The 12621-nt window shown below is 33.8% G+C and overlaps 1 protein-coding gene and 1 long non-coding RNA gene across 3 annotated transcripts in view; one reads left to right on the top strand and one right to left on the bottom strand.

Moving 5' to 3' along the window:
• The window catches only part of LOC117111332 (solute carrier family 2, facilitated glucose transporter member 5-like), a 17976-nt gene extending 11041 nt beyond the window's left edge, over nucleotides 1-6935 (bottom strand). The window contains 3 exon segments of the mRNA XM_033254265.1: nucleotides 3-147; nucleotides 3842-3943; nucleotides 6526-6935. Coding sequence (XP_033110156.1) covers nucleotides 3-147; nucleotides 3842-3943; nucleotides 6526-6633 — 355 coding nt within the window. The 5' untranslated portion in view covers nucleotides 6634-6935.
• Nucleotides 6936-7357: 422 nt separating this feature from the next.
• LOC117111334 lies at nucleotides 7358-8977 on the top strand. Of its 2 annotated transcripts, none has more exons than XR_004445852.1 (4): nucleotides 7358-7646; nucleotides 7912-8070; nucleotides 8363-8528; nucleotides 8845-8977. It is a non-coding gene; the product is annotated as an uncharacterized LOC117111334 (long non-coding RNA). The 2 variants fall into 2 exon arrangements; XR_004445851.1 differs by having other exon boundaries at nucleotides 7359-7726.
• Nucleotides 8978-12621: the final 3644 nt, after the last annotated feature.

Genomic DNA, 12621 nt, shown 5'->3' on the forward strand with positions numbered 1-12621 from the left:
CAAATAACCCGCAATCAGCGCTCCAAAGGCGCCACCTATGGCGTAGATAGAAATAGTTGTTGACCAAAGCCATCTTAAATTATCATCTGTCAAGTATTCTCCTCCTTTTCTTTCATAATACGATTGATTGTAGAATTCTTCCATAAACTATAACATCAAATCAAGTCAAATTTAATGAAGCATATGCTACGCTATATGTAGACACAGATACCAGAACTTCAGATATTGTGTGTTAACTATAGGTTTTCCCAGTAATGTATTATTATCTTTAACTTATTGAAGTAATAACAGGCCTACAGTAAAGTAACTACAACACATCAACTAAACTGAGTAACAATTAGTGCGTACAAAAATAGCAAACAAAAAGCACATCCGTAGATAGTAAAACATATCATTATCTAAATTAGTATTTTAACAACTCTTTAAATACAAAATAATTCTTAATTAACCTAAGACAAAATCATTGCTAATGAGTTCAATCATTTTTTTCAAATCATACATGTCCATTTCTGATGACCTTGACATTAATCTACTTTATGATGTGCAAGGTCTATTGAACCACGTCTGTGCAAACTCAAAACGTGCCCCAATGAAATGTTAACATCAATTAATAAACTGAAATTAAGTAAGTTCCATGGCCCTGACGGTATCGGAGTAAGGTGCCAAAATGACTACCAAAGGCATTGGTAGTCAAGACGGTAAACATTAATGAATTATAATTGTTATAATATCCGTATGGGTGGACACAATTTATGTACAGCAGAGCTTTTGAAAGCATAAAAAAGCAGAGTAATATCAAATCTGGCTAACTGAGTACAGCATAATATACCTAGATATATGACATGTGTTGTTTGTGATATATGACATGTGTTGTATGAAGAATATATTCGTTTTTCACAGACACAAATTACGAGTGCTTCGGACATACTCGGACACAGCTGTTAACTTAAAATTTTACAATTAAAAATTATCAGAAAAAAAAATCACTGTCAATTAACAGACAGTGATCCATTGGTAGCGCCAGTGGGTGCGGGCGGAGCAAGGTGGACTAGGTCGTCGCATCAAAAATTTAAACAAATAATAACTTGCCTATCTAAATAACGTTATTTTGATTGCCAATCCCTATATTGTGGTCTAATAGCACATTTTGGGTCATACTAAGCCATAAAAACTCTCTCTGTGAACCCCTACAGGGGATCCGCTTTTATTATTGGCCGTCGACCGAGGCTTCGTCGACCCCTTGGCTCAAACCCCTCCGTCCGACGTGTCGGACCCCTTTTGGGCAAATTTCTGGCGCCACCGGTGCAGTAAGCGTTGTGTATGACTCATTGACTGGAAATAATTAAGAATGTTTTGTAGAACCGTCTGTGAATCAGTGAAAACTATTTTTGCTTTTGATCTGCTTTTGATCGTTTTAAATGAGCTATATTTTTTTTAAAGTGGGAGTCAGCCTTTAATAAACAGTACAAGTACGTCGTATCGGCCAGTGTATATAATATCGTCAGATTTGTGGTAAAATTAATGTTTATATTAAATGCTTGTTATCTTTTATTCATGTTTGTGAAAAATCAACATTAAAACAATACATAGAATTGTCTTAATATGTGTCCCAGAATTTTTAAAAGTTTATATCCTTTAGAATCAGTAGAAGGCCTACTATAGCAGTTAGTATGTATGCTATACGGTGTCTTTACACTACACTACTACTACGGAAATACCCGACCAGATTCAACGCTACTTTTTATACTTTCAAAGGCCATACGTAAATAGTGACTACCAAAGATTTTGGCCTACCCAGCTAAATACGTCGTAGCTTTTATACCCTTTCATCATCAAACAGCGACCATTGCATTCGCGACTCAGCCAGGGAAAAGTCAATCATGCATATTCATGTCATCATTTCACCCATGATTCACCAAATTACTGTATGTGGTAAAAAGTAATGCGTCCCCCACGTATCGATGCAATCTTTTTGGATTTTTTAAAGAGTTTGATAGAGTAGATTATAAGTTATTAGAATAGAATAGAATAAATGTTAGAATAGAATAAAAAACTAAGTTATTACTTAGTAAACTCTATAATTGTGGTATCCAGGGCAACATTAGCGTCATTACTCGTTGGCCATAGTCAAGCAGTTAAGTATAAAGGGGAGATTTCAAGTTGTATTCAAGTTTCTTCTGAGTTCTGCAGGGATCAGTCCTGGGGCCTTTGTTGTGTAATTTGTATTTGACTTGTCAGTCTATATCTCATCATGCATTTCTCAATACGCTGACATCCTTCTCTATCAGGATGTGACGATGAGATTTGTTTACAAAATAATCTCAAAAATGGCTGTTCTTGGTGCAACTTATGAATGAATGTAAGTATGTCTTCTAGGTTTAGAGAAAATTCGCTAGCATATTTCTTATTAAATAATGCATTACCAAGAGTATCGTCCATAAAATATCTTGGTCTAATAATCAATAGTAAATTGGAATGGGACGAGCAGATTCAGAATGCTACATCTAAGGCCTGTGGTTTCAAAGGGGTCAAGTGCAGGTATTAAAACATGTTCAAATAAAGTTGACAAGTCATGCTTTCATTATCAAAAGTTATACACAAAGACTTGATAAGCTTAACATTATGTCAATTGAAAATCGTTTGCAATATATTCTTATCATTTTATCTCAAAATGTTTTCATGGTAATTTTAACCTTAACATTTAAAAATTCCTATCATTAACGGCCGTCACCATAAGAACCTTCTTTTTAAACATGCCTTTGCTAGGACGAATGCGTTAATTTATTTTTTGTACAATTATTTCCCTAGGGTATGGTGCAATCTCCCTGTTGATCTTCGCAATGAACTGCTTTGAACAGTTTTATAAGCTTAAGTCTTTTTACCTCCGTAACTGACTGTTTGCTGCTTATTTTTATATAAATGATTGACGTTCTTACAGTTTTCTGATTTGTTTTAAGATTGTGTTGCCTTTTTAACAGCTTTAATTATGTTATGTTATTTGATTTGTATTTATAGATTTTTACTGTTTTTTTGTGAATACTTTTATATTTTTGTTTCAACTATTTAAGCAGTTTTGTATTTTAGTTTGTTGTTGGGCTATGAGGAGAGCCTCCCGATGGCAAGTATTCTTGCATTTGGGCAATCCTGCCACATAGACCCTAATGTTTTTATATTTGGCGAAATAAGTGATATGATATGATATATTAATAACTACCACTACCAATACTACTATACCACCACCACCGCCACCGCCACCACCACCACCATTACCACCACCATCACTACTACTACTGCTAGGCCTACTAAATACTACTACTACTACCACTGCTACTACTACTACTACTACTACTACTACTACTACTACTACTACTACTACTACTACTACTACTACTACTACTACTACTACTACTACTACTACTACTACTACTACTACTACTACTACTACTACTACTACTACTACTACTACTACTACTACTACTACTACTACTACTACTACTACTACTACTACTACTACTACTACTACTACTACTACTACTACTACTACTACTACTACTACTACTACTACTACTACTACTACTACTACTACTACTACTACTACTACTACTACTACTACTACTACTACTACTACTACTACTACTACTACTACTACTACTACTACTACTACTACTACTACTACTACTACTACTACTACTACTACTACTACTACTACTACTACTACTACTACTACTACTACTACTACTACTACTACTACTACTACTACTACTACTACTACTACTACTACTACTACTAAATTATAATATGACTAGAAGTTATTTCTTTGTGTTTTTATTTCGGCAATTACCACAGAAACTCCTGTCAGGACACCGGTATTGTAACCAAACTGAAAGGAAGATCCCATACAGACAGCGAATGTTGACAACAAAAGCCAGATCGTCAGATTACCCTGTGTTAAAAAAAACAAAACAAACAAGCCAATCAGATAAATATTTTAAAATGCATGTCTGTAATGTTATTAATTATCTTGTGAGAACTTAGCAATTGCACGTACTCACACTTCTTAACCAACCACTCTCACCAAAACTCAACTTGTTGGTCATGTTATTTACTTTTTAATAATAAAAATTAAAAAAAATATCTTCTAATCCTTGACGCGTTCTATTTTAAAATTGATTAATTTGATAAAAACAAAACAGCAAGAATCGAAATGCTTTTTATAAGCTACGAGACACCAGCTTGACTCAATAATCCAGGCAGACGTTTGCAAAAAGAAGTGAAGATCAACAAGGCTGTGGACCCACATCAAATTAGCAACGGCGTACTCATACAGTGATCTCACGCCATTACTAATATTTATTTACATAAAATAGGAAAGATTCAGGAAATTTCGAAAACATCATCGATTAGGAAATCTGCAGCCACCCTAATAGAACTACAGTAGAACCTTCGGGACCAAATATAGTGTCACCTTAATAGGGTGTCCCTAAATAGGGGTACACTAACAAAAAACATAAAAGTGTCACCTTATTAGGGGTTTTTGGGATGTTTTCATTTAACGATGACATACATTCCTTATATTATTATTTTAATTGACATAAGAATCAGTTGGAGTAGATTTATAGCAATAATTTGCAATGCAAATGCAATTTCATTTATAAAATGAAATCAGCAAAAACGTAATTGAAGCAACAATAGTTTTATATTTTCAATATTGTTTCATTAAGCAATGTTAATGAATAATATTCTTTTATTTTAATATTGAGCTTTCTTTTAAATAATAAAATAATTTCATATGGTTTCAAATGGTATAATGTGATTAATATGTATGTAATGTGTATGTGAAATGTCCTGAAAAAGTAAATAAATACTCGTTTATTTACAACTAACAACAATCCCCTTAAAGCTTTCTATTAAATTTATGTAGCAAAATAGAGCAATATGTTTTGATATAAATTTGAATCCTACATGAAATACACTAAAAACAAAGAAAAAGAAATTCCTATTGTTAAGATTCAAAATCAACAAGATTGATTTAAGAAGTAACACATGCAGTAGGCCTATACTGATATTTGCTCGTGAATTAAGGGGACAACATTTTGGTTTATTGCTCAAAAGTATCAAAATATATAGTTGAAAGAATCTTTCTTATTGTTAGTGAGTGCTGTATACAATAACAGAAATTAAGTGTCCCCTTAAAAGGGGTCATTTGACAATTTGGCACAATCAGAAAATGTCCACATCCCCTTAATAGGGGTGTCCCTTTAATAAGAGTTGGCTGTAGTGTTGACAGATGTATTGCCCTTTGTTTCACGGAAAAATGTCCCCTTAATAGGGGGTGTCTCACAGGAGGAGTTCTACTGTATAATGTCTTGATTTTGGAGATAATTATCACTCACAATGAAAAACCGAACACTAGGCCTATAAGATCTTTTTTCATTGATTTTTCTAGACGCAAATGTCCCGGAAAGCCGCCCACAGCTCGAAGTCAAAAAGTGGAACCTTTAAATTTATATTTTGGTTTTGTATGTGAAATTGCGAGACAAACTTTAATTATGCGTATTGCTCGACTGAGATATCAATGGGACGTAACTTGTAGGGTGTGGAGATGGTGGTATCCAAAGCTGTATGATCAAATTTACTTCCACAAAAATCGTAGTTATTGATTTTTTCTTATAAAATAAATTTATCAGTTTTTGGTGACGTCACACTCAGAATTTTGGTCAACATATGCACCGTCATAAGGTTACATCACCTTTTTCTCCATAAAAAGCGTATAACCTTTCTTGCACATTGATGTTCAGTAGATTACACTTATTGTTAGTACTACCTATAACAGTTAGTAAACGACCGTATTTTCTTTCCAGTAATTTTGATTTGATTTATTTAATATGCTCTATATATGATGATTTAACAGAAACAAATGCACATGAACAGATCAAATCACAAAAGAGCATATCAGGGAACCCTAAAATTGCAAGAAAAGTTAATTATTTCCATAGTATGATTAATTATTTTCATAGTGATTAATTATTTCCATAGTAATTCTAAAGTGAATTATTATTATTATTATTTTAATTACTTTCGAAACTGCTTTTCCATGTGCTCGGCCGTCACAACAATACTGTATGTTCTATCACATATTAATTGGACTTTACTCCACCTAGGCTTACCCCCGATATAGTACTAAGTACAGTAGGCTGGGCAAGAAAATGTGATCATAAAAATTCACCTTTCTTGGTAAAAAAGGGAGAAATATAATGTCTTGGGGTAGACTGGGTCTCTCTATCCAAATCAGTGAAACTGAGTACCATGTGACGCAATGGCCGATTTCAGCATAAAAAACATAATATTAATTCTACCAATCGCAGCTGTGTAAGTTCACCCATCTCCTCTGAAACCGCAGGCAGGAATGTGCTCATATCTCATTAAATGGGGTTTCTATATGTCCCGACCACATTCTGCTACTTTTCAAGGCTGGATATTGGAAAACAACGCAAAGAAAAAGCCAAAAACACTGAGATTCAGTACCTTTTTCGCCATATTTCGCGAGTACACAGCAGTTGTTTTCACAACTTGCGTCAATACTTCCGTGTTGGCCACATCGCCAAATTTCGACACTGCTGGCGTATTCGCCATATTATTATTATTATTGCCGTCTTTGCCACATTACGACATTACTGTGGTATTTGCAACACTTCCATGTGTGGCTCACTCTATGAACGAGGTTGGTACAATCCAGTCACAAAACGATTTGGTATGCTTTATCATTTAAAAATAAAGAACAGAACAATATATGTAGGCCTAACGACCAGGAGGTGCAGATCACTGAACATGCATCCTGCTGTCAAATATTAATTTATGACAGTAATATCATGTGTATGTAGGCCATCAGCTGTAATCATATCGTTCAGTTCTGTCCCAGCAACAGATGGACCAGCTCATTTTTTCGTAAATCATTAGAGTATATATTTAATAGGGCTGAGCAAAAGTTTCTAAAACAGCCTCTCATCCAAACATATATTAATCTTAAAAAAAAAAAAAAAAAAAAAATCATTGCGAGGATTGATCATGTGATTTGATTTGATCAATCCGGAGAAAAAAGATTAAGCTACCATTGAGGGCGCCTTTGACAACAATAAAGATGGCGACCCTCAGGCAGTTGCACGTTCCAACCCCTGGAGGTGGTAAAAAGTCTGTAAAAAAGGCATAGGCCTAAATCCAAAGAATATTTACTGCATAATGCTTTTTGATGATGTTCCATTTAATGGAATACAATCTTTTACGAAGACAAGATGAAATAGATTTATAATATGCGCAAAACAATGGAAAGATTTGCAAGGCCATGAACGTTACTACTACTATCTATCTAGGCCTTAGGCCCGAGTCAGACGTGCGAATTTAATACTATAGTATTGACTAGGCATAGGTGATAGCTTATAAATCGTGCTACAGGCGATTTATGAATAAAGAAGAATCGAATTTGCCAGCAAAAAATACAGAAAGCGTGCACTAGCAGAATCAGAGACAGATGATGGCGATCTTCTGAAACGTTCGCCCAAGAAATCGAAATTGACGTCAGCATCGAGTTTCCCACCTCGAACTAGGCCTACATACATCATCACACACACGAGCTAAATTTTGCATAATATGTAAGAAGTTAAAACGGTTTACTATGGTTCGTCGCAAAGACAAAGGGATAAGCTATCTCGGGCCGAAACAAAAGCTGCAGGTATAGGCCTCTAAAGCTAGGCCTATATAAAAATGTATATTTTAAGCCGGCTTATTAGGACCTAGTGTACTGTAAAGTAATAATATTGGTTTGACAAATAAATATGGCATGATGATATGCATGATTAGAAAGTATAAACCCAAATATACATTAAAATGAATTTTTATATTTTTACTCTTGATTAGGTGTATTATTACAAGCAGCCAAGCTGCAAAAAGCAGAAGAGTCAATTCTCGTGCATCTTCGAGGAGGGAATTGTGTTGCCCTTGAAGTCCACTGTACCATAAATCATGTTATAGGGACTACACAAGGTTTATGTATCAAGTAAAACAGTCTAAAGAAGAGTAAGTACATATTTAACAGCAATTAATTAATATTTGTTTACATGCTTAATGTATTAAGATAGCTAGTTATTTTTACGACTAGAGGAAAGCCAGTTAGCATGTTGGATATCGTCACTCTATTGACGGCAATCCTACTTTTTAAAACAAATTTTAGACTTTAAAAAAAAACATCAAATTGGGATTCATGACGCGGATGCATAGATTATTGAAAATACACATTTTTTTTTTTTTTTTTTGCAATTGGTACCTACAGTAATTTTTATTTTTACAAGATAATACGTTTTTAATTTAGGACTGGCGAGCACACAAGTTCATATGATGTATCATACAAAATATTTCGTAAGACATATTAAACACAGACTGCTGTTTAACCTGGAAGTTCTGCACTTGACAAAGCTTCATCAGTTGTTTATTCGACTTGTCAAGAAACATTAAAGAATTGAAGTTAAAAATTCCAGGTGAGGTTTCTTTTTTGTTTCATTTTAAAAATAATAAATGAATAAATGATTCTAAACTAATCAGGTACTATTACCAGTACTATCAAGTTATTCACATACAAATATAATTCTAAGTTTATCAGTTTTCTCGAATATTGCATCAATCAACTATAATTTCAACAAAACAAAACAATGTAAAGAAACTCATGATTACGTCTTTTAAGATGTGTAGGGAGTAACTGGAGAAACTAATTGATTTTGCTACATCTAGCTCACTGTCAATTAACACAAATATATGTGCTGTATAATAAGAACCATATTGTTTTATGTTTTTCAGACCAGGTCAACTGAAATATAGAATGCAAAACGACTATCCACAGCTCTTGTTTCATTCACTTTATCGCAGGAATGTTATTGTTTTGGTGCTTTCTGACACTATTTCTACACACCACATAGTAGATCAGTTGCCACCTGAAAAGCAATCGACATCAGACAATTTAAGTGGTAGCAGTTCACCAGCTTAACTTGCTGTTGAATATGTATGTACAACAACAGAGGTAGATCAATTCAATTCAATTCAATAAACCTTTAATTTAAAAAGTATAAGAGGTAGAACGAATTTCTACATCTATTTGTTTTACTCACCGGACACCGGAAACGACGCCCATGTTGTAGAAGCTCAAAATCATTAAACATTGCATGATTACTGATTTTGAAGATAGTTTTACTTTGAAATGACAAGGATTGTCTACAAAGTGGGCATTATTGTTCACCAGGCCATTAAAGATGAACCAAGAAATGCTTATGGCCTCCACATTCACATATCTCAATGCAAAAGATATGGTACCAATTGAGCTATATAATTGACTAGCATATTGTATTGGTGTTACAGATGATCTAACATTTGGGAAGTATGTGAGAGAGTACAGTAATTTCAAACTTTTATTGTCAATATGGTTGGCAAGATATCATCTATTTGGTTTCAAGGAAAGAAACAAACCCCATTTTTTGCCTTATATATATTGTTATCTAATTACGTGTTTTAGTCATAATATGTTCAGTATTTATGATATATATATATTATGTTTTTGCCTTATATATTGTTATCTAATTATGTTTTGGTCATAATATGTTCAGTATTTATGATATATATATATTATGTTTTTGCCTTATATATTGTTATCTAATTATGTGTTTTAGTCATAATATGTTCAGTATTTATGATACTGTATATATATTATTTTTTGTATTTTTAACCTTGCAATGAATTTTTTGTCGCCCAGTATTTTGGACAATAAATGAAATCTTAAATCCTACTAGTGCTGAACTATCATTTGAGAACATTGTAACGTTTTATATACACCCTTTTTTTTCGAGTGGAATGCTATTCCAATGTTTGGCCTAATTTGGTACCTAGGATAAGTCACAGTCGGGCCCATACCATCGTACTTAGAATTTTCACATGGCTGCTTCGATATTAGCCAATCTTTTATTCAGAATGTCAATGGAAGTCAGAGCACAGCCTACAACTCTTAAATTTGCTATTGTGACAACAGAATAGCCAATTTAACACTGGAATGGATGCAGTGCTTCCAAGAGTATGTGCGCATGCTCTTCCCACAAATCGGGACCTCCACTGCCGATCGGGTACTGTATTCTATCTATAAGCCTAATCTGAATTGAGAAGAAACTTTGAATTATTATTATTTGAATTGAAATTTGTTAAAATACAGGAATAAAAATTCTTTTAAAGAGAAGACAACCATGCCTGTATTGAAAATGGAATGCATTGTATTTTGACTATAGAACGCAATCTGATTCTGTAGTAGTAGGCTTACGAACTTTTCACCAGGTTCTAGCATCAGTGGTAGGTCTTGAAATGGAAGGGAGCTGATGGTGTTAGGAAGGTAAAGTGGGGGGTTAGTAATTATGAAGGAATAACTCGCAAAATAAGGTGATATAAGGTGATTTTTAATTTTAGTTACTTCAGCATGATTTGTGCGCGGGGGCGCGACTGGAGATGGCGAGTTTTTTTTTTTTTAAGGGGTAGGGGCTGGGGTGGCACCAGCGGGAGGCCGGGGTAGCGCCCCCTGTTGGGGAGAAAAATCTCAATTCTTATTTGTCGGGGAGAAAAAAATATATATATTTTTCATATATTAGTAGACTCTAAAATCGATTAAATAAGCCTTTGAAACCCCTAAAAGTGTCGACATTTTCGGGGGATCTCCCCCATAGACCGTGGGTTGAGGCTCCAAAATCGGCTTAGTTTACGAATTCTTTGACCTACCGATCCGCGCTACTTGGCATTCGCACAAAAATGTCAATACTATTTTATTGAAACATAATATAATTGTCGGCAATCAGCACTTTCATTATCTCTCTGATCATTCACTGGGTATATACATTTAACTACACAACAGTAAACACAAGGTTGAAAGAAGTATATGACAAAAATCTGAACTTTTATATGAATATTATTGAAACACTGTAGCACATTATATACCTACACAGAACTGCTTTAAACATAGCTGAATATAGAGTTCAATCCAATCCACTTATAAACATGTGTTAAATATTACAATTATGTAATATTATCAATGTAACCAACCAGCATAAACAATTTAAAAGAAACTAGAAATAATGAAAGTTTTGCTGTATTCATTATCATTTATCAGCAAGTACTGTTCTGTTATTTTCTTCTTTTCATATTGCATTGTAAAATACAATACAATGCAATTCAAAAAGTCAATGCAAATTTTTATAAAGAAAATAAATGTGTTGTTGATAAATGTTCATACAATCAAAAACCTTAATAATATCTGGTAATATTTCTCAACACAGTGTATGGTATGATGTCATATCAAATACTGTAGATAACAACATTCATACAAACAGTATACAGTTCCAATCTGATAGGACAACAGTACTTTCAATTGATTCATGTTTCTTTCCATGGCCTATAATATGGCCTGAATTGCCACCAAATCCTTATCCCTCATGTAGTGACAAGGCTTCATCCTTATTTGCAATAGCAGCCTCAAGTAATTCCACCACTCAGTGTTTCACATCTTACTACATTCTCAATGGCTTTTGCTCTATTAAAAGTACTTTATATATTATTGTCTTTTTACAAAAAATACACGGGAGAACATGACTTCGACCAGGAAGCACTTCTTTAATTCTTGACTTCAGCTTTCAGGTGTTGCAGAATGAGCATTTGCTTTGGCTGTGGTTCATCAACTTCCATTCACTTGATTCTGTGGTCTATGAAAATTAATTAAACAAACTAATTGAAAGAGCTTATCAATGCTACTGTGATGGTTTTAATGATCAAATATGTATTTAAATTGTTTCTTTTTAATCAAAGGTTGTTTTCCAAAAAAATAAAAAAATAAGTAGTATCAGTATAATACAATATTAAATGCAGGTGGTGATGTTTAATTGGACATCTAAATGTTGATAAATATTATTTGCTTAAGTCAGTTTTGATACCTATTAATTAATATATTTTTTGTTATGTTGTGTCTAAGGATTCCTATGTAGATAAAGCATACTGTACTATTAATATAATAATTTTGTTATATTCTTTTCATGAAGACATTAAAATCAAATTAAGCCTGAATTAGTCTGAGCACAGTCACTGAAGGGCACATCCCCCACCCCAAAAAACTGAATTGATTCAATTTGTGTAGTAATTGTCCTTGGTAGACAGTAGTAAATAGTTGCTATATATTTGTGGATTGATTTGATTTGTCTTCATGGTCAGCTGTTTATGCTGGGTCGATTCATTGCCAACATATTGTCTCAATATGCTTTATTACAATATAACATCATCGTATTTGATTCACAATACTCTGTGGTTATTTTGCTGTCGATAGTAACCCAATTTGAGGAAAAGGCAGGGCTTCCTGTCTGTGTGTGTGGTGTGATAGAGAGACGCTTACTGCTTCTCAATTAAGTAAAACATACCATACCATTTTTAACGTTATATGTAACCACACACGTACCTTTTAACAGACTCGGTGCAATTTTGACTACTACTACTTGCACTACCATCCCTGAGGTAGGCTATTAATCAGCTTCGACGGAAACTTAATAGGCCTTACTGAGGACT

This window comes from Anneissia japonica, unplaced genomic scaffold (assembly GCF_011630105.1).
Source record: "Anneissia japonica isolate Jap-2015-1 unplaced genomic scaffold, ASM1163010v1 scaffold287805_len679488_cov178, whole genome shotgun sequence".
Taxonomy (NCBI): Eukaryota; Metazoa; Echinodermata; class Crinoidea; order Comatulida; family Comatulidae; genus Anneissia; species Anneissia japonica.